General features: G+C 43.6%; 1 protein-coding gene across 8 annotated transcripts in view; it reads right to left on the bottom strand.

Moving 5' to 3' along the window:
• The window catches only part of huwe1 (HECT, UBA and WWE domain containing E3 ubiquitin protein ligase 1), a 144,938-nt gene that overhangs the window by 76,985 nt on the left and 46,970 nt on the right, over positions 1 to 20,983 (bottom strand). For 7 of the 8 annotated variants that reach the window (XM_060938489.1, XM_060938495.1, XM_060938493.1 and 4 more), the window contains 10 exons: positions 16,417 to 16,686; positions 10,353 to 10,505; positions 10,034 to 10,161; positions 8,486 to 8,567; positions 8,205 to 8,381; positions 6,776 to 6,926; positions 6,250 to 6,662; positions 3,401 to 3,596; positions 1,217 to 1,384; positions 971 to 1,119 (listed from right to left, as the gene is read on the bottom strand). In XM_060938489.1, coding sequence (XP_060794472.1) covers positions 971 to 1,119; positions 1,217 to 1,384; positions 3,401 to 3,596; positions 6,250 to 6,662; positions 6,776 to 6,926; positions 8,205 to 8,381; positions 8,486 to 8,567; positions 10,034 to 10,161; positions 10,353 to 10,505; positions 16,417 to 16,686 — 1,887 coding nt within the window. The remainder of the gene's footprint in view (positions 1 to 970; positions 1,120 to 1,216; positions 1,385 to 3,400; positions 3,597 to 6,249; positions 6,663 to 6,775; positions 6,927 to 8,204; positions 8,382 to 8,485; positions 8,568 to 10,033; positions 10,162 to 10,352; positions 10,506 to 16,416; positions 16,687 to 20,983) is intronic. The other variant, XM_060938492.1, reaches the window with a different exon arrangement.

Genomic DNA, 20,983 nt, shown 5'->3' with positions numbered 1-20,983 from the left:
ATCAGTTCCAAAAACATTTATCTTGGTCTCATCACTCCAGAGTATAGAGTCCCAGTAGTCTTCATCTTTGTCAGCATGGGCCCTGGCAAACTCTAGGCGGGCTTTTTTGTGCCTGGGCTTTAGGAGGCGCTTCTTTCGTGGACGGCATCCAATGCATGCCATTCCACTGCAGCATACGCCGTATTGTGTCATGGGAAACAGTCACTCCGGTTTGGCTTTCTACTTCTTTAGATAACTGCAGTGAACTTGCATGCCGAATTTCTTCAACCCTTCTCATCAGAAGATGCTCCTGTCGAGGTGTTAACTTCCGTGGACGACCTGGACGTCTCTGTGAGATGGTTGCAGTTCCATCTTTCTTAAATTTTTGCACCACTTTTGCGACAGTATTCTGACTGATAAGTAAAGCTTTGCTGATCTTCTTGTAGCCTTCACCTTTGTGGTGGAAAGAAATTATTTTCTTTGGAGAATTCTGAAGAGACAAGTTGAGCATCACTCTCCATCCAGCATCCAGTCACTAAAAGAGGTCATTGTTGAAGAATGGAAAAAGATTGATGTTGCAAAATGTCACCAACTTGTTCATTCCATGCCTAGAAGACTTGGTGCCGTCATTAAAAATCATGGAGGCCATACAAAGTACTAGATGTAGTAGTTTGTGTTGTGGGGTGTGCTCATTTTTGCACCACCCTAATTTGAGTAAAACTGAAAAATGTGTAATCTAAGTTATATTATTAACCTTACTTTCATGTTATAAGTTAAACAGATGTTATATTAAACTTTGTCTTGTCAACATTTTGGAAATTGTGTGTTCACTGAGATATTGTTTAAAATGTTACTTTTCAAAGGGGGTGCACTCATTTACACTCAGCACTGTATACAACCTACCACTTCACACCATTATATAAAAAGAAGGGTTAAAGCACATGTTCTACTGAATAACGAGTGAATTTTCAGTCCTCACATGCCGACTCACATTTATGTGGAAAGCAGACTGAGAGTCAAAGTCGCTCCCTTGCCGTGTGAGTCTGTACTGCTGGTAAACATCATCCCCGACGTCCTGCAGGATCTGACAGAGGTCCTGACTGCCGGGTACGGTCACCAGTCGCTCCTCTCCTCTCTCTGCTACACACAGGAGTGATGAAGGTGAGAAGAAGGAAAAAAAAAAACTATATAGCATTGTACCATGCGTCACACTCCTGTATTATTCTATTGACGTTACCTTCCTCAGGAGCATGATACGCTGCCAAGGCATTAAGCATGTCGTAGATGACCTCTTTAATGGTTTCTGGGATTTGTGGCAGTGGAGACAGCTTCAGTGGTGTCGTTTTCACCAACTGTACAGCATTAGGACCCTTAATTCTGAAGTTCTCAAATTCATCATCTGAAGCTAAGGCAATAAGAGAGAAGGGAGATTAATAAATAATCAATAAATAAATTTTTTAAAAAAAGCAAAACAAATGAGCAGCAAAAACAAAATCAACAAATGAACAAGACACATTATACTGCTGCTTTTCCCCAAGTAATGCTCGAATGTACAGTGGTGCTTGAAAGTTTGTGAACCCTTTAGAATTTTCTATATTTCTGCATAAATATGACCAAAAACATCATCAGATTTTCACACAAGTCCTAAAAGTAGATAAAGAGAACCCAGTTAAACAAATGAAACAAAAATATTATACTTGGTCATTTATTTATTGAGGAAAATGATCCAATATCACATATCTGTGAGTGGCAAAAGTATGTGAACCTCTAGGATTAGCAATTAATTTGAAGGTGAAATTAGAGTCAGGTGTTTTCAATCAATGGGATGACAATCAGGTGTGAGTGGGCACCCTGTTTTATTTAAAGAACAGGGATCTATCAAAGTCTGATCTTCACAACACATGTTTGTGGAAGTGCATCATGGCACAAACAAAGGAGATTTCTGAGCACCTCAGAAAAAGCGTTGTTGATGCTCATCAGGCTGGAAAAGGTTATAAAACCATCTCTAAAGAGTTTGGACTCCACAGACATTCAGATTGTGTACAAATGGAGGAAATTCAAGACCATTGTTACCCTCCCCAGGAGTGGTCGACCAACAAAGATCACTCCAAGAGCAAGGTGTGTAATAGTCGGCGAGGTCACAAAGGACTCCAGGGTAACTTCTAAGCAACTGAAGGCCTCTCTCACATTGGCTAATGTTAATGTTCATGAGTCCACCATCAGAACACTGAACAACAATGGTGTGCATGGCAGGCTTGCAAGGAGAAAGCCACTGCTCTCCAAAAAGAACATTGCTGCTCATCTGCAGTTTGCTAAAGATCAAAATTGAACTTTTTGGTTTAAATGAGAAGCATTTTGTTTGAAGAAAAGAAAACACTGCACTCCAGCATAAGAACCTTATCCCATCTGTGAAACATGGTGGTGGTAGTATCATGGTTTGGGCCTGTTTTGCTGCATCTGGGCCAGGACGGCTTGCCATCATTGATGGAACAATGAATTCTGAATTATACCAGCGAATTCTAAAGGAAAATGTCAGGACATCTGTCCATGAACTGAATCTCAAGAGAAGGTGGGTCATGCAGCAAGACAACGACCCTAAGCACACAAGTCGTTCTACCAAAGAATGGTTAAAGAAGAATAAAGTGAATGTTTTGGAATGGCCAAGTCAAAGTCCTGACCTTAATCCAATCGAAATGTTGTGGAAGGACCTGAAGTGAGCAGTTCATGTGAGGAAACCCACCAACATCCCAGAGTTGAAGCTGTTCTGTACGGAGGAACGGGCTAAAATTCCTCCAAGCCGGTGTGCAGGACTGATCAACAGTTACCGCAGACGTTTAGTTGCAGTTATTGCTGCACAAGGGGGTCACACCAGATACTGAAAGCAAAGGTTCACATACTTTTGCCACTCACAGATACATAATACTGGATCATTTCCCTCAATAAATAAATGACCAAGTATAATATTTTTGTCTCATTTGTTTAACTGGGTTCTCTGTATCTACTTTTAGGACTTGTGTGAAAATCTGATGTTGTTTTTGGTCATATTTATGCAGAAATATAGACAATTCTAAAGGGTTCACAAACTTTCAAGCACCCCTGTACAGCTGGGTATTGCTTTCTAACAGTTCTAAATCCGGAATCATTTCTTATCTTTATTGTTAGAAGACATAGCTGGCATTTTCAAAAGAAACTCCGCTCACGACTCAGCAGTAGCTTGCTGGACCATTAATCTCTCGCATCCTTCTGCATTAGCAAAATAAATCTGTCTCCAGCAACAAATACCCACTATTACAGAGCTGGATGCTTTTGCATTGCCGCTGTAAGAAGCAAATAAGTACACTGAACAGATGTACCAATGGGTCAGAGTGTCTGTTTAATGGATGATAAAAGGGCTGTTCTGCAATTTAAAAAAGTCTCGTACCTGTTCCAGCCCCCCTCGGAGCTGGGAGAGCGATGCGGACACAGCTGTTGGCAGTTTCTGTGAAAACTTCAGGGTTCCGACAGGCCGCTGGTCCCAGCACTCGCAGAATGTAATTAATCTCCCGAGAGCCTAAACTACCAGATACCACACCAGACGTGGTGCTTCCTGCCCCACTCGTCACTGCAGAACGAACCACCTGAAAACGGGACCAATTCAGAAAGAAATACACACAAAGACGACAGTGTACACAACTGAATATTTGAAAAATTTACACAACCTTAATTTTAACTGCCCAGAAAAATATGCTAAAAATGACCCTTGCCAGCGGCACGGTAGTGTAGTCGTTAGCGCTGTCGCCTCACAGCAAGAAGGTCCTGGGTTTGAGCCCCGTGGCCGGCGAGGGCCTTTCTGTGTGGAGTTTGCATGTTCTCCCCGTGTCCGCGTGGGTTTCCTCCGGGTGCTCCGGTTTCCCCCACAGTCCAAAGACATGCAGGTTAGGTTAACTGGTGACTCTAAATTGACCGTAGGTGTGAATGTGAGTGTGAATGGTTGTCTGTGTCTATGTGTCAGCCCTGTGATGACCTGGCGACTTGTCCAGGGTGTACCCCGCCTTTCACCCGTAGTCAGCTGGGATAGGCTCCAGCTTGCCTGCGACCCTGTAGAACAGGATAAAGTGGCTAGAGAGATAACGAGATGACCCTTGCCTTCAGATGTAGGAAAATCATAAATTCATGCCAATGTGATCCCTTTAAATTTCTGCATTAAAAAAAAAAAAAACCCTACTGAAAACTTCCAGGCACTTGAATCCTCCTCTGTTCTCGAGCTTTAAAAGTCGTGTTGTTTTACTGTGCATGACATGCTGTACCTCAGTGAGCACATACAGTTAAAGGTCCCATGGCATGAAATTTTCACTTGAGGTTTTTTAACGTTAAAATGAGTTCCTCTGACCTTCTTAAGTCACCCCAGTGGCTTGAAATTTCATAATGTGTAAACCAAACTATGCTCAACATTTGAGAATGGCACGTCAAAACGGCATGTTGATAAACTCTTCCCTTTACTACGTCAGCAAGGGAGATGATCCCCACGCCCCCCCCGGATTCCCACTCACTGTATGGATTGCCCCGCCCAGTTGTAGTGAGGAGACCATAGAGGACACAACAACATGGCATCACCTAAGCGAGCGAAACATGGAAGTTGCGCTGTACATGGATGTGACAACACAGAAAGGAGTCTGTTTTTACTGCCGACGGGAGAGCCCCTGAAGACACAGTGGCTTAATTTTTATTTACTTCAAAAATACGCCGTCGAGTCTACCTAAGATGGTGTGTGTTTGTCGGAAGCATTTTCCTGAGGAATGTTTCCACAACTTGGGACAGTACAGGGCAGGTTTTGCACATCAACGGTCACTGAAGCCTGGGTCCGTACCAAGCGTCCCTGCCGCATCAGCCACAAACACCGAACAAGTAAGTGTATAACTGGTCGTTTTGCCGTGTTTTAAAATCGGTGCGTTAGCCTAGCAATGGCTACATTAGCTGTGCAGCTAACCGCTTCCTGCAGTTAGCCAGGTAATCTGCGCTACAAAACTAAAGAGCATGCAGCATGCTCTGTTAAACTGAGTTTAGTCTGGAAATTGACTGCAACTTATGAGCTTATGTTTGACTATTGCTCCGCAATGCATGTCTTCTGTTGGATAAGCGATATGTTGTTGTAGTTGCTGCTTCTATCCTCTTTGGTTATGGAGTGCGTGTTCAAGCCTAGGGTATTATACGTTCGTAAACTACCGTATTTTCTGGACTATAAGCCGCTACTTTTTTCCTAGGTTTTGAACCATGCGGCTTATACAAAGGTGCGGCTATTCTGTGGATTTTTCTTCCACCGCTAGGGGCGCTCTAACCGGAAGTAGAATCAAAAATAAGATAGACAAAAAATCAATGCAAAGAAGAATTAGCAGATCTTTAGCAGATAGAACACGCACGACAAATTACTAACTGGTAATTATTTTCAAATCCAGCGAAGATGATTAAAGTGACTTGTGGTTTCAAACACAGGAGAAATGAAGGTAAATAAATACCGGTTATTTTCTCTTGGTTCTGTTCCGTTTTAATCAGCAAAGTTGCTGCCGTGTTAAAAGGCACTGTTCGGAAAGAATCTGTTCAGGTACATACATGTACATTTACAGTACAAAATCGTTCTGTACATGCAGTAAATATCTAATTTTTCAACATAGATATCTGCGGCTTATAGCCCGGTGCGGCTTGTATATCTTTTTTTTTAATTTTAAATAGAGCGAATGTGGCTTATATACAGGTGCGCTCTATAGTCCAGAAAATACGGTACCACTCCGAACACTCTCTCTCTCTGTGTCACGTTGAGTTTACGAAAGGAGTCCGAGGGAGAACGGGGTTTTGTCTTAGCAGCGTGGCTACAGGCGCTGATAGCAGCGAGTATGTGTGCGCGCGCAGCTTGGTCAAGCCCCTCCCCCCATGGCCCGCCCCCACCCTCTACCCTTCCCCGCCTCCCGCTTCTCATTAGCAAAACGACGCACTGGGAAAAGCGCTGAAATGGGGCTTTCTCCCAGGAGGCTATATTTACGTGCTGAGGGTTCATTTCGAGAAAGGCTGCGGATATAACATCCGGAAACCTCCACAAGCCCGTTTAAAGCATCAACAAACCACCATGCCATGGGACCTTTAACAGGAAGGTGTGTGAGATTCATTATATTTCCTCAATGAATTCCGTAGCGCTGCTGAATATGTAGACTTATCAGCGAATTCGCATTTGAAATATTACTGAAAACAAATGATCTGAACAAGAATTGTAAAGAAATGAACAGTGAATAAGCGAGGCACCTTTTCCATGGTGTGTCGCAGCGTAGCTGGGTCCTCGATGATGTGGCGGAAGAGCAGAGTGACCAGTGGCGTGAAACCGTTGAAACCGGAGCTTTGGGTCAGGCCCAAGATCATGCGTGTACTCTTGAGCTCAGCGAACATCATGGCATAGTTGTGAACGCGCGTGAGGCGCAGGCATAGCCGAAGCGTGGCGTGCAGCGTGTCTGGGTCCACAGGGACACTGATCATGCTGACGCAGGCACGGATCAGGACCGTGGTCATCTCTTCAGTCAAGCCCTGCACTACAATGCCACTGGATCCAGATGTGGAGTCCTGAGAAGCAGCAGGAGGGACGGCGGAACCGGATGACGATGACTCCTTCTGCTCCGCTTCCTCTTTAGGGGGCGCCATCTCGACAGCTACGGACGCTGGGTCTGTACCAGCAAAAAGATTCGGTATTCGTTTCCAAAATAAATCTTATTCCAAGTATAAAAAGAGTCAAAGTTATCTGAAAAGCAAAATGCATCAGTCCTGGTTTGGTTCTCACCTGCGTCAGCCTGGGTGTCCTCACTCTTCGCTCTCTGTTCCTCCTCTCGCTCTGAATCGGCTGCATTGCCAGATTTGCTGGGTTTGGGCATTCGAGGTACTCTCTGCACTGTTAGCATGACAGGCCGCCTGTTCCCCGTCTCCTCATTTACCTGCACAAGATGGATAAAACCGTCAAAATGCATGTTCACGATAAGACTGAATTGACAAATTTCATTCGGTTATATGCTGTAATGACTAAACGTGAAACTAAAGAGTCTCTGAACTGTAAATGATTTATACTAAGCACGCTGTAGACTGACTTATTCCATTAAACAATGCATAACAGCATCTGCATACATAAATATGCAGTTTATGAAGCATTTATTCAGCAAATGCCTCTCGCAGTAATACCTGATGAAGGCTCTTATGCTCCCAGGCTGAATTTCAAGTTTATTCAAATTTTCTGGATTTATTCAGAACGCAATCGAGATTTTATTTTTGATGATCTGAAATAAAACGTGTGTGTGTGTGTGGGGGGGGGGGGGGGGGGGGGGGAACACCTCAAAGCTACCATATCTTTACTTTTCAATAAAGCCTAAAGTAAAATAGAGGACATCACTGTAGTCCCATACAGCCAAGGACAAGGCCCTTAATATCTATTTTTTACGCGGTCCAAATCCTGCGCTCTGATTGGCTGGCAAGCGGGTCCGTATCCTACGATACGGACCCCAGTTACGGACCTCTGGCGACTCGCTCGTTCACAACAAACATGGTAGCATTTTGTGTCAACATTTATAAGATACATTTATAAGATTATCAAAAATCTTGTAAATTTTTGCCAGCATTTCTCAGAACAGTATTAATTTTACAGCATGGATAGCGATAACGACAGTTTTCACAGCGAAAGCGAGTTTTACTACCCTGAGGAAGAAGAAATAAAATAAAACATTTCAGGAGAAAGCTGAAAACACGTAACTGTTGCTAACACCGAGCAAAAACATGGCTGAATCCTGAATGACTCCTATTATTTGTATAAATAGGGGACTACATAGGCGGCAAAATGTAGTTTTTTTTCCTGCCATGGAAGTGCACTTGTATACCGAGGAGGAAGCCATTTGCATTACAGCCGTGAATGAGGATTCAAAATGGCGGCTCGGCTCGGTTTTCCCTTTCGGGCGCTCTCGTTTTCTGTTAGAATTTGGTAAAAAAATAAATATAATTTTATTTACCAGCTTAAGGTCGGTCCGTATAGTGAAATACCGTGACCTCGGCCTTGAATACTTTCAAGACCTCGGTCACGGTATTTCACGATACAGACCTCCCAGCTGGTAAATAACATGTATGCATGTATAGTGTGTGTACACACACACACACAGTATATGGTCACTGTCACAAATACAGTCAGTATTAGCACATTATAAAAGACAATACAGTACATCTTTAGTCACCTGAACCATAGTGTTGAACTGTACAGTGTATCTCCTACGGCCTGCGGTGAACCGGACGCTGGTCTCTCCCGCTCTCCAGGCTGAATCTATGGTGCTGTTGTTACTGGCACTGTAGCTGCACCAGCGGCCAGAGCGGTCATCAAACCACCGCCAATTATTCCCATTGGGCTGAAGGTACTGATGAGGGAAATTTTTCAATTGTTTATTACGGGATTAGGATGATGGAACACGCTACATACTGTACCTTGATAAGAGACTATATTTCAGCAGCACACACACACCTTGTTCATTTGGGCTCTTCGTTTGGAAGAAACGGCCATTTTCTCATAGAAATCAATGAGCAGGAGCACTGGAGTGATCCATCTACAAAAATGGGGGAGGGAAAAAAAAAAATTAGAAATAGCAAAAAGGTATGCAAGACTCATTCACAAACTAGACAAAGTACACACACATGTAATTAGGGTATCAGGACAGAACCAAATTATACCTCGCAGTGTCAGTTTGCACAGACATCTAATGGCTGGATGACGACAGGATCATGTATAATATGTCAAAGTAACATCAGATAATGGCTTGACTAAAAAAAACTGGGCATTTCAAATGAATAAGCCACATTATATATTTGTTAATATTGCTAAGAACATCATTTTCCAGCAATTATTTCTGCAAAATGTGTTAAACATTACACAAGTGCCACAATGTCTGCCCTGCCCGCTAATGAGATGGCCAATGAGACTTTTTTTTTTTTTGGGACTCCTCACAGTTGCTAGGGAAAAGTGTCAAAATGTCTCTCTTTAGAGCCTCGGTCACAACCGGACGTACGATTTCTGGCGTTTCCCAAATCGCTGCAGTTTTTTTTGTTCGTGGAGAACGTAGTTGTGGTGACCATGAAGGAGTAAGATCACCGCGCACCCAACGTACAACCTGGAAGTCGAACGTGCGTACCACGCACGAAATCTGAGGCTGCTCGGACGTACGGCTGTCGCTTCATTCGTACAGCCAACACATGTAGTTGTAAGACCAACGTCCTTCAAACGTGCACTAATCGTACTGACCATGCGTTCCATGCAGGCTTCGTATGAAGGCTGCAAGAACTGCGCACGATCTGTACACTGTGCGTACCAACTGTCGTGGTCTTCATCCTCCTCCTCACTGCTCCTTGTCCTCTCTCTCTCCTCCCTCTCCGTCACCCCCTCTCTCTCCGACACCTTTTCTATCCTCCTCTTCCCTTTTGCATTCGGCATATTGAAGCAATGCAATGAAATGAAATTGGATTTTCTCTCAAAGCCTACGTGTACAAATGGCCGTAGGCACCCCTGCAGCTTTATATACCCGAGTTTTCGTGCGATTGACGCCCTCTCGCCGTACGGCCAATACACGGCCGACTTACTCGACAAGCATGGATGACATACGAAATATCTGAACGCGCGTTGGCCGCACTAATTACGTATGTGGGGCGCACGACACACATACGGAGTCCGCAAGTGCGACGTACGAAAAAAATTGACATTTTGCCCAAACCTGACACCAGCAAATCATACGAAAGACGCACGTCGGCCGCAAGTTTGTCTTGCAACCTGAAAAACCGTAAGCGCCCGTAGAGTTTGTTTGACACGACAAAGAACCTCTGCGGCCAGTCTGCGGCTCGAAAATCAGCATGTCACACGTGCGCCCTCTGTGCGTTTCTTGCACGTAGACCAGCCGTAAGAGCACGTACAGCCGGTTGTGACCGAGGCTGAAGGCTCTGAACATGCAGCTAGGAAACACCATTAAACCTCCTGTGTCCCCTAATCTGGATTACTTCCATCCGCATGACGGCTGGCACTCACTTGGGTGTCTGGATGTCTTTCTGCTCCTTGGCTGCTTGTAAGCAGGGCTGAACCACCTCCAGCAGCTTAATCAGCACCGTCAGGACGCCACTACTCTCCACGATCCGTGCACACGACAGCTTCAGCTCCTGCAACATGACAACACGTCAGTACCGTTACATCCACACACACAAATCAGTATACATGTATGAAGTCTGTACCTATGCAAGGTATGACAGCAAGCACATTTACGAAACAATTAAAAAGGTACGGTGTTTCAGTTCCTGTAAATACTCGTTTAAGCGAGAGAACGGAAAATGAAAATTGCAGTCGCATGTACCTCGAAGAGCAAAGTGAGGAGGAGAATACGCGTGGCCAGGTTGGAGGCCTGGGGCAGCGTTGCCATCTGCTTGGTCCACTCAGAAACGGTCTTCGTGTCACTGGTAGTGAGTGGCACAGCAGCTTTTATCAACACATCGGCAGCCTCCCACACCTATCACACAGACACAGAGTGATGAAGGCAGGTGCTAGCTCACATATGAAAACCTAAGGCTGTATTTACTCTAAGTGCTAAGCTGCAATGACTTTTTCCATCATTTTGCTGGACAAGGAGAGATTTGCAGCTTTGCTAATGCTCTCAAACCTTCAATCAAATTCAACTCTGATGAGATTTTCTACTCATGTTTCACCGACCAGCCAAAAGAGATAAACTGCAGTGGTGAAACTCAGCCTCACATCGAGGCAAGGCAAAGCAAAAATCAAATCAAAGAAGAAACCCTTCAGTTGAACACATCCTCACTCAAAAAAAAAAAAAAAAAAAAAGTGCATTTTCCAGGAAATTGTACATGACTGCTAGTCAGGAGTTATCATTCATGGTTCATTTTAGGAGGACTCATCACTATGGAATCAACTTTGTGCCAAAATGTTCATACAATACTTTTGAAATATCAAACAAAAACGATAAATCAAAATAAAAAAAGTCAATTTTTTTTTAGACAGGCAAACAAATTATTCGTGTAATCATGCAAAATAGTCTATTACTCTTCAGAAACCTTTTATTTTTGTTCCGCAGCTTTCTCAGTTTTGTTTGACGCAATTTATTTTGGTTGCGATTCCAGCTCTCTCGTTTGCGCTCCCTGACTTTTTGCTTGCAGTTTTGGCACAAACTTCACGTGTGGGTGGGCTGTCCAGGAATGCATTCCCATTGGCTAACTTGTGTTTGACTGACAGCTACGCTCAGCCATTTCCTACTCGGATTCTGGCGGACTGTTTGACGAGTGACCGATCCATTGACGGTAAACAAGGATCGAGTGGACTTCAGTGGCGACTATGATACTGAATTAATTCAACGAAGTGTAAGCGCGGGACAAATGTGCTGTATGTGGTGCAGTAGTGCACATTATGCAGGCGTGTTTAACGTTAGCAAGACAGCTATTATATTGGGTAGTGGAGCTAAGGCTAACATTTGACTTGCCACGAAACACCTGCATAATGTGCACTACTGCAACACATACAGCACATTTGTCCCGCACTTACACTTTGTTGAATTAATTCAATATCATAGTCGCCACTGAAGTCCACTCGATCCTTGTTTACCGTCAGTGGATCGGTCACTCGTCAAACAGTCCGCCAGAATCCGAGTAGGAAATGGCCGCAACAGCCTCCGGGGAATCGCTGAGCGTAGCTGTCAGTCAAACACAAGTTAGCCAATGGGAATGCATTCCTGGACAGCCCACCCACATGTGAAGTTTGTGCCAAAACTGCAAGCAAAAAGTCAGGGAGCGCAAACGAGAAAGCTGCGGAACAAAAATAAAAGGTTTCTGAAGAGTAATAGACTGATATTTTGCACGATTACACGAATAATTTGTTTGCCAGTCTAAAAAAATTTGACTAAGATTTTTTAATTTTGATTTGTCGTTTTTGTTTGATATTTCAAAAGTATTCTATGAACATTTTGGCACAAAATTGATTCCATACATCACAGCCTTAATAACAATCCAGTCCACAATACAACTTCAAGGCTGACAAGCACAAACACACCCTGACAACACATTCCTCACAATAATCACAACTTGAAGATTAAAAAGTATGCTGGCCTACTTGCTGTTACTGAACTGCATTTTGAATAAAAACACCAGTCTTACACCTAAATACTGCATAACCATTAAAAAAAAAAAAAAACTTGATCCGTTTCATTTTAAATCGGTAAAATCACCTACGCAGCCTCGTGGTCAGGTCTGTTTTTGTAAAGAGATCTCAGGAGGATTTATGTACATGTATGGCGTAAGGTAAAGGGGAGGGGAAATGGGAGAGAGACTCAGAAATAATTTAAGTCTATATAGCGCCTTTCTCAAAACCCAAGGTCGCTTTATAATTATAGGGAGAGAGGAAGAACAAGAAAAAAAAAAAAAGACGTCAGGATGTCATTCCAATGGTGTAGCATTCCCACAGTCCCATCAAAAGGCGCATGAAAACAAGTCCCGCACCGCCAGCACTGCCGGGCAACATCACGCCATGGATCCACAAAGCGAGCACGGAAGCACCACCACGCAGAACGCTGGTATGTCCCGAACCGCCTGCACAGCCACCGAGCAACATCGCTCAGAACATCACACCAAGTAGGCCTGTCATGATAATCGATATACCGACTTATCGTACGGTAAATGAAAATGAACTTAATTTTTTTTTTACCGCGATTTTGGCATCTACAAAGGCAAGTCGCCAGAGTATTAGCTTGACCCACTGACTGAATAAAACGCCGCACTGTTTTCGGTCATCTCACGCGGCTCTCTGTCAGAGGCGGGGCCTCTCAGCATGCAACAGTTAGCCAGCCAGGGTATCCACTGAATGGGGAAAAGACAACACCACCACGTTGCTCTGTTGTACAGACCACAGGCGTCGAATCGGGTATGGACGGGTCCTGACCAATATCAAACGACGGCTAATATGTCCCTACTAATATTTCTGATTGAAGAGAAAAAAATATATATACACATCATGCTCCGTGCGCAGCACACAAACGGTTACTGTAGGTTTCCACTGGGTGAAACCACGCAAAATTCGCTCATGAATATTCACTCTGGGGGCATGGTCGCGAAAACAGCAAGCAAGTTCGGCTACCATGTCAATTAACAAGTGCGGTTGCAGTGACCGGCTGCTAGCTAGTAAGCTAGCTATGGGTAGTATCTCACTGGGCTTGCGAACGTCATTCGCGAGTGTGTTTCAAAAGTGTCTTGAAACATTCGCGGGGCTTCTCAATTTCCTCGCAAAGTGTCGCTCCTTCGTCGCTGAAATTTTGAACATGTTCAAAAAATTCGGGCGACAAAATTTCTCTCAAAATAGCCACAAATGCGTCGCTAGTGTCGCAAAGCCGTCGCGAATCCTTCTCAAGTCAGTTTCCTTGATGCCTTGTCGACTTCCCTGCCTGCCGAGGGAAAGTCGGGCTGCGGCAGCCTGCGACTAGTTGGAGACAACAATTGCGGTAAAATACGCGAATATCAATTCACTGTGATTCCAAGTGAAAATTGTCGCCAATTCGCGTATTTTATTGCAATTGTTGCGTCTCCAACTCGTCGCAGCCCAGTGAGATACTGGCGAAACTGTCCTTGAGGAATGTAACGTTAGATTAGCTCGTAAAATGAATCAGTTAACAACAGTTCGTATTCAGTGTGTAAAAACGACAACATACGAATATGACTGTTTTCTAAGTTTGCGTGGTATGTAAATAACAATCCGACTTGACACAACTACTGGTGTTCATTAAGGTCACAAAGACATTATTAAATCATATCAAATTGTGCTAATGTTGGCTAATACTGCACTAAGTCTTGCTTGTGAAGTGCCTCCAAACTTCAGCAGCCCGCTAAGCCTTAATTTGAAGCGCTTCAGTTAAGACCTGCAGAGCCCTGACCGAGTTCGTCTAACATGACGCGTAAAAACAACAACCACCCGATGGTGATGTGGACATTAAAAGGTGTCTGGGCCACGAACAATCAAATAAAACCTTTTCACGTAATAAGCCTAACAGCCTCCGCCTTCTTGATCAGAAATTTTTGGTTACCCCCACCTCTCTTAAAAACGTCACATACCGAGTACACCCATACGCTGAATTGATCGGTTTTCGAGGGGGTTCATTTGAAAGCGGTGGCTAGAAACTTCTCTGTAGAGCCCCGTCCCTCCCCTCTCTCGGCTCAAGAAGACAACAAAAGGGCAATAATATAACAACCACCAATCAGAATTCAGATACATTCTGTTGCCAAGTAAAACTGTAACCTTTCAACGTGTCAAAAAAAGTTCTCGAGCCCTCGACCTGTTTTACCGTTAGATCAAAATCGCATATCAGCTTAAACTAGCATTCTAACACTAGTTACAGATCCCACAGAAGAGAGCCGACTCCCCCTGCCGGCCTCATGGAACGCAGTGTTTAAAGTGCCATTCCACCATTGGATGTATTCTTTGGCATAAAATACAATATATTTTGACAACATATATAAACGGTATCACTAGATAGAGAAATCTTTTAGCTTCAAAATGATATATCAAACAATTTGACAACGACAAGTATATTAATTTTGCGACCAAAGTCACCTACCCTTTTAATTTCCGCGCATGATGTCATCGGCAGGTTCCCCTTCTTGTGTACCACGTGACGTGGCACATACCAGCAATGGCGGATAGAACACGATAAAAATAATACCAATAAATCTAGCTAATACCAATAAATCTAGCTAACTGAAAGATTAACTCAATTTTTCGCAATTTTTTTGGCCCCCATATACGAGGAGAAATGACTCTCTCACTTTGGGGGTTTCCTGGTCTAAAAATAGACCGACACGTGGTACACAAGAAGGGGAACCTGCCGATGACATCACGTTTCACTACCGCGCGGAAATTAAAAGGGTAGGTGACTTTGGTCGCAAAATTAATATACTTGTCGTTGTCAAAAAATTATGTTTGATATATCATTTTGAAGCTAAAAGATTTCTCTGTCTAGTCATGTTGTCATAAAATATATTGTATTTTATGCCCAAGAATACATCCAATGGTGGAATGGCACTTTAAGGCTCCGGATGGGTTTTACTTCCATTTATGAGGGAAAGGAGCATACACCCTCCCGACAGTCAGTGCGTTATTCGCTTGGAAAACACATTTGCACAGTGGTAGAATGAGTTAATCATCACATGCAAGATTTGCAATTAATCAAATGAATATGGAAAATGCATATTATTATTCATGAGTTACTACAGTTCTGAACTTCAGATTTTAAAAGTCTGGACTTTGGAGACTCTTTTGGTGGAACACAACGGAGCAAAATATTGTGACGCTCTAATGTTGACCTGAAGTTGGCGCCACTGGGGGTTGGCATTGGGTTTTTGTCCTCACCAACGTTAATACCAAACCTCCGCCCTCGCCTACATGCTCTCTCGTTCTAATTGTTGTTACTTTTATCCAAACGACAGCTGGCAACACGTTGTTACTTGACACTTTTTGTTTATCTGGGTGCTAATCTTTGAGAAACTGGATTGGCGGAATGTTGCCTGTGAAGAAAAGAATGTCTTTTTATTACCCTGTGCCAAGTTAATATTTACTCAAGTGCAATGAAGAGCCATAGATTGTATTTTATTTATTGTTTTTGTTGTGAGTGGTTTTGTTTGATTGTTTTATTTCTTTAGGTTATTTATTCATATTTTTATGTTCCACTGTTGAATTGAATAAGCTGACTTAATTAAAAAAAAAAAAAGTTTACTCTTCTTTGAAAGGGTGTACTTGGATGATCATTATTATTTTACTAGTGGCATAAAATTGTCTTGAAAAGACGTCAACAATAACATCGTTTATCGCAATAATTTCTGAGACAATATATCGTCCAACAAAATTTGTTATCGTGACAGGCAGCACTAAAGGACTGCTGCACAGAGTGCTGGACAACCACGATGTTAAAATGAACAACGAGCTCACTGCAGCCCATAGCAAGGAGCACAGGCATCACCCACGGCGAACCAAGGCCTGGAGGGAACCGATGCTCAAAACTGGGCCTGGAGCTACACCACCACCGGCAGACAAAACACAAAATAAAAAAAAAGGAGAGAAAATAAAATAAAAAGCTCTGGTGAGAAGCGGCAGCCGGAATGCACACAACGTACTCTCAACCGGAAAATCACTGTGCCATCTCAGTGGCTTAATATCCTAGTTTTACACTTCCACATTTATTCATAGTGTCTGGATGTTTTCCAGGATGGATCGGAGCCGTGCAAAATCAGGTCTTTAATCATTAGATGCTCGAGGATGGCTTTGGCAGATTTAAATTTATAATATACAAAACATTAGATATTCTGGCTCCCTGTACGTAGTATGAATTAAATAGTTCTCGGACATGACCGTGTCCCCAGCCCGATGTGACTGACCTGGTTGACAACCTGGCGCAGAATGAGGTCTCTGTACTCGGAGCCGTTCCTTTTAATGGCGGTCATAAGCAGGTCGCAGAGACGATACACAGTGTCTGGCAGCTCGTCCAGCAGGTGGAAGCAGCCTGGCAGCATTGTGTCAGTGAAAGCATGGAGCTCAGCACTATCCAGGGGCTCAGCTTCCAGAAAACGCTCCAGACACCGAGCCTCCTCTTCCTCAGCTCGTTCTCGTGCTCGCCTCTCCTCCTCTTCACGCCGACGTGCTGCCTCCTGAGAATACACAAACAGAATTAAAAAACACTTTCTTACAAGTGCCTGAAAACACGAAAGGCCTGCTCGTGTGCGTTTTTATGAAAACAATTAAAATCAAATTTTCAGAATGACAAACCAAAAACTCCAGTTGGATTCTCGACCAAGTACACTGCAACGCCGCTATAACAAACTCTTACTACAAACTTCCACATATAACGAACTGTGTCCCCCTCACCTTTAGTGACAATGAGTCGGAGGCTTAAATAAGTCAGCAGTCATGTCCACGTGTTAGCGCTCTGAGCACATGCCACAGATTACAACACGCGCAGCACCATTAGGACTAATTACTATGCACCTGTTCCAGATTAGAGTGCAATCACAGCATGCGCTTTTAAGCACTTGGCGAAGCTGTACCTCGTGTCTCATGTTACCAGGCCTTGTAACTGTGTTCTGGTTTTGAAAAAGAAGAAACCTGTGTCACATGCACACTTCAAGCACAGTGAAATTCATCCTCTGCATTTAACCCATCTGAAGCAGCAAACACACACAGAGCAGTGGGCAGCCACACCAGAGCGCCCAGGGAGCAATCAGGGGTTTGGCACCTTGCTAAAGGGCACCTCAGCCCAAGGCCGCCCCACTTCAACCTAACTGCATATCTTTGGATTGTGGGGGAAACCGGAGCACCCAGAGGAAACCCATGCAGACACGGGGAGAAGATGCAAACTCCACACAGAAAGGCCCTCAACCTTCTTGCTGTGAGGCGACCGTGCTAACCATTACACCACCGTGCCGCCCATTGACCGTTTTGTGTATTTGAACTCTGCCTTTTATACTTGTGCCTCGCTTGACCATTGCCCGTTTCACAACCCCGCCTTTGTCGTATGTTTTTTTTTTTAACTGTTTGCCTGCCCGTTTGTAAATAAACACTCGTCTGGCAATTATATCCATCGTTCACCTCCTTACATGACACACTGAGCCATGCGTTCCTCTTCCCACCAAAGAGGAACAATAAGTAATCAAGTCCGCAGTCAAGGTAACAATGCGTTAATGCCATAAAGGCTTGACAAGCCTTGCTTAGTGGTCAATCACTAACAATTATCAAGAACGGTGATCAAAAGGATTGATGAAAGTACAAAATGACTGCTGATACCACTAAACTTAAACACCCCATTGAACTGAAAGGTGAGGATTTAGGGAAAAAAAAAAAAAAAAAAAAACCAGCGAGTCAGTGGGTGGACATTTCCAGAACAGTCAAAAATAAATAAATAAATAAATAGCCTCCGTTCGTGATCCTTTTACTCAATCAACGAACTGCGAAAGTGACTCAGAAGAAGAAATTCTTGATAAGGAGAATGTGCCTAAAATTTCGCATATAACCCGAGTGTTTGGTGTAACAAGTGGGTCCATTTCAGCATTACAACGGACTACCTGGACGTGCCCAAAGGAGTTCGTTATAGCAGGGTTGCAGAGTCACAGACTTAAATAGCTCTGCATTAGGCTGTGTTTGAAATGGCATACTTCTATTCTGCACCAGTATATACACGGTATACTAAATTATACTCCTGTCATTTAGTATGCAGGTTCTAAGAATTATCATTTGGTTCCATATGCAGTGGCATCAATACCAGGCATTTAAATTCACTTTTGATTGTCCCTCAGAACTACATTTTAAATTCAAAATTGGACGAACCTTTTGTGTTTAAGGCCAAAAATGTTGTGAGGAAGCACCAGAGAGCAATTTAAGTCAGTCAGAAACCACTGCAATGGAAATACACTCGCCACTGGCAACCATATAGCATTCGTTTCTTTTTCGCGGTCGCCATTCTGGTTGCGACGTGGGGAGCGAATCACTAAACAAGCAGCTCATTGGCTGGCTAGGTGTGCCACAAGCCAATCACAATCACCGACAAAGCTGCCTTGACCGGAAAGGCATGTCTGCTTGGGCGTTAGCAGCAGTTACGCAGAAGCCTTCTGCGGCAGTTACACTTTGACACGCGAGCAATGTTTCACTATAAAAATTCCGTAATTTCCGTCCGTTTTCCGCGATTGCCGAAAATCATTGGCCCTGAGAGTGAGAGGGCCACCCCCCTCAAAAAAAATCTTAACGGATTTACACGATTTGGAAAAATGACTTTTTCAGAACCGAAAAAAACGGAGCTTCCGGCACATGCCGGAAAACTTGCACCCGTGTCAGTATAACCATGGTCATACATATATACTGTGGCTCCTGTTATTGGCCTTTTTGCCAAGATTTTATTAGAAATTGGTTAACTACAGTGGTGTGAAAAAAAAAAAAAAAAAAAAGTGTTTGCCCCCTTCCTGATTTTTTTTTTTTGCATGTTTGTCACACTTAAATGTTTCTGATCAAACAAATTTAAAAATATTAGACAAAGAACATGTAAACACAAAATGCAGTTTTTAAATGAAGGTTTTTATTATTAAGGGGGAAAAAAAAAAATCCAAACCTACATGACCCTGTGTGAAAAAGTGATTGCCCCATCCACTAATAACTAGTTGGGCCATCCTTAGCAGCAATAACTGCAATCAAGTGTTTGCGATAACTGGCAAGGAGTCTTTTACAGCGATGTGGAGGAATTTTGGCTCGCTCATCTTTACAGAATTGTTGTAATTCAGCCACACTGGAGGGTTTTCGAGCACGAACCGCCTTTTTAAGGTCATGCCACAGCATCTCAATCGGATTCAGGTCAGGACTTTGACTAGGCCACTTCAAAGTCTTCATTTTGTTTTTCTTAAGCCATTCAGAGGTGGACTTGCTCGTGTGTTTTGGATCATTGTCCTGCTGCAGAACCCAAGTGCGCTTCAGCTTGAGGTCACGAACAGATGGCCGGACATTCTCCTTCAGGATTTTTTGGTAGACAGCAGAATTCACGGTTCCATTTACCACAGCAAGTCTTCCAGGTCCTGAAGCAGCAAAACAGCCCCAGACCATCACACTACCACCACCATATTTTACTGTTGGGATGATGTTCCTTTTCTGAAATGCTGCGTTACTTTTACGCCAGATGTAACGGGACATACACCTTCCAAAAAGTTCAACTTTTGTCTCGTCAGTCCAGAGTATTTTCCCAAAAGTCTTGGGGATCATCAAGATGTTTTCTGGCAAAACTGAGATGAGCCTTTATGTTCTTTTTGCTCAGTAGTGGGTTTTGTCTTGGAACTCTGCCATGCAGGCCATTTTTGCCCAGTCTCTTTCTTATGGTGGAGTCATGAACACTGACCTTAAAGGTGGAGTACGAGATTTTGGAATAATGGTTCCCGCAAGCCATATTTTGAAAAGAAACACGCCCGCCCTCGCCATGCTCCCACCCCCCGCGTCTCCACCCCTCCTCCCTCTTATAAAGCCTGAGAAATTCCGGCTTTATAATGGGTGTCTATTGCGTTACACACCAGTGGAGCTCGTCAAGTTAGAGTGTAGAGAGCTTGGAAAAATAGCTCAAACTTTCTCATTTAAACTGTGTTTTCAGCCCCAATTTTCACTCCACACACAATTTTCTCAAAAGTAGTAGCCACACTTGTCTCGATTCACACAATGTGTCTACCTACACGATAGGACTTGCAGTTTTTGAATGAGAAGCCCGAAAGTGAGGAGAGGGCAGGCGCGCAGCCCCACAGACTGCCATTATAAACTTGGCAGAAAAGTCACTCGTTTTTAACTCACTCCAGTGACCTCATTGTTTACACTACAGACAAAAAAATTACATCAGTGTGTTCAGGAGAGCCTTGTGGCACTCACTGTGAAAGAATTTTGTGAATATCTCCTTCCGTTTTTGTGTAAATCCCCGTTGTTTGGAGGGAGCGCACTGAGAAAATCCTGCGCTTTCTGTGCGACACACTCCTCGCAGCGCGCGGGTTGGGGGAGGGGCTGCTCGCTCTCTCTCACACACACGCGGGCTTCAGTCTGATTGACGTGTCAGTATCCAATCATTTTGAGGTGGTACCTCGATAGGATTTGATGGCGTTTTTCCTTTATTTTACACTGTAGACTGGATTAAAATATTTCATTTTTGGGTCAAACCTTCTATTGTACTGCTTGCAACATGGATGTGAGGAGCTTTTCAAGCAATATGGTAAAAAAATACTCCTGAAAAAATCTCGTACTCCACCTTTAACTGAGGCAAATGAGGCCTGCAGTTCTTTGGATGATGTTGTGGGGTCTTTTGTGACCTCTTGGATGAGTCATCGCTGCGCTCTTGGGGTAATTTTGGTCGGCCGGCCACTCCTGGGAAGGTTCACCACTGTTCCATGTTGTCACCATTTGTGGATAATGGCTCTCACTGTAGTTCGCTGGAGTCCC

Source organism: Neoarius graeffei, chromosome 13 (genome assembly GCF_027579695.1).
Source record: "Neoarius graeffei isolate fNeoGra1 chromosome 13, fNeoGra1.pri, whole genome shotgun sequence".
NCBI lineage: Eukaryota > Metazoa > Chordata > Actinopteri > Siluriformes > Ariidae > Neoarius > Neoarius graeffei.
Note: the sequence above shows the minus strand (reverse complement) of the source record. Positions and strands in the feature narration are given on the sequence as shown.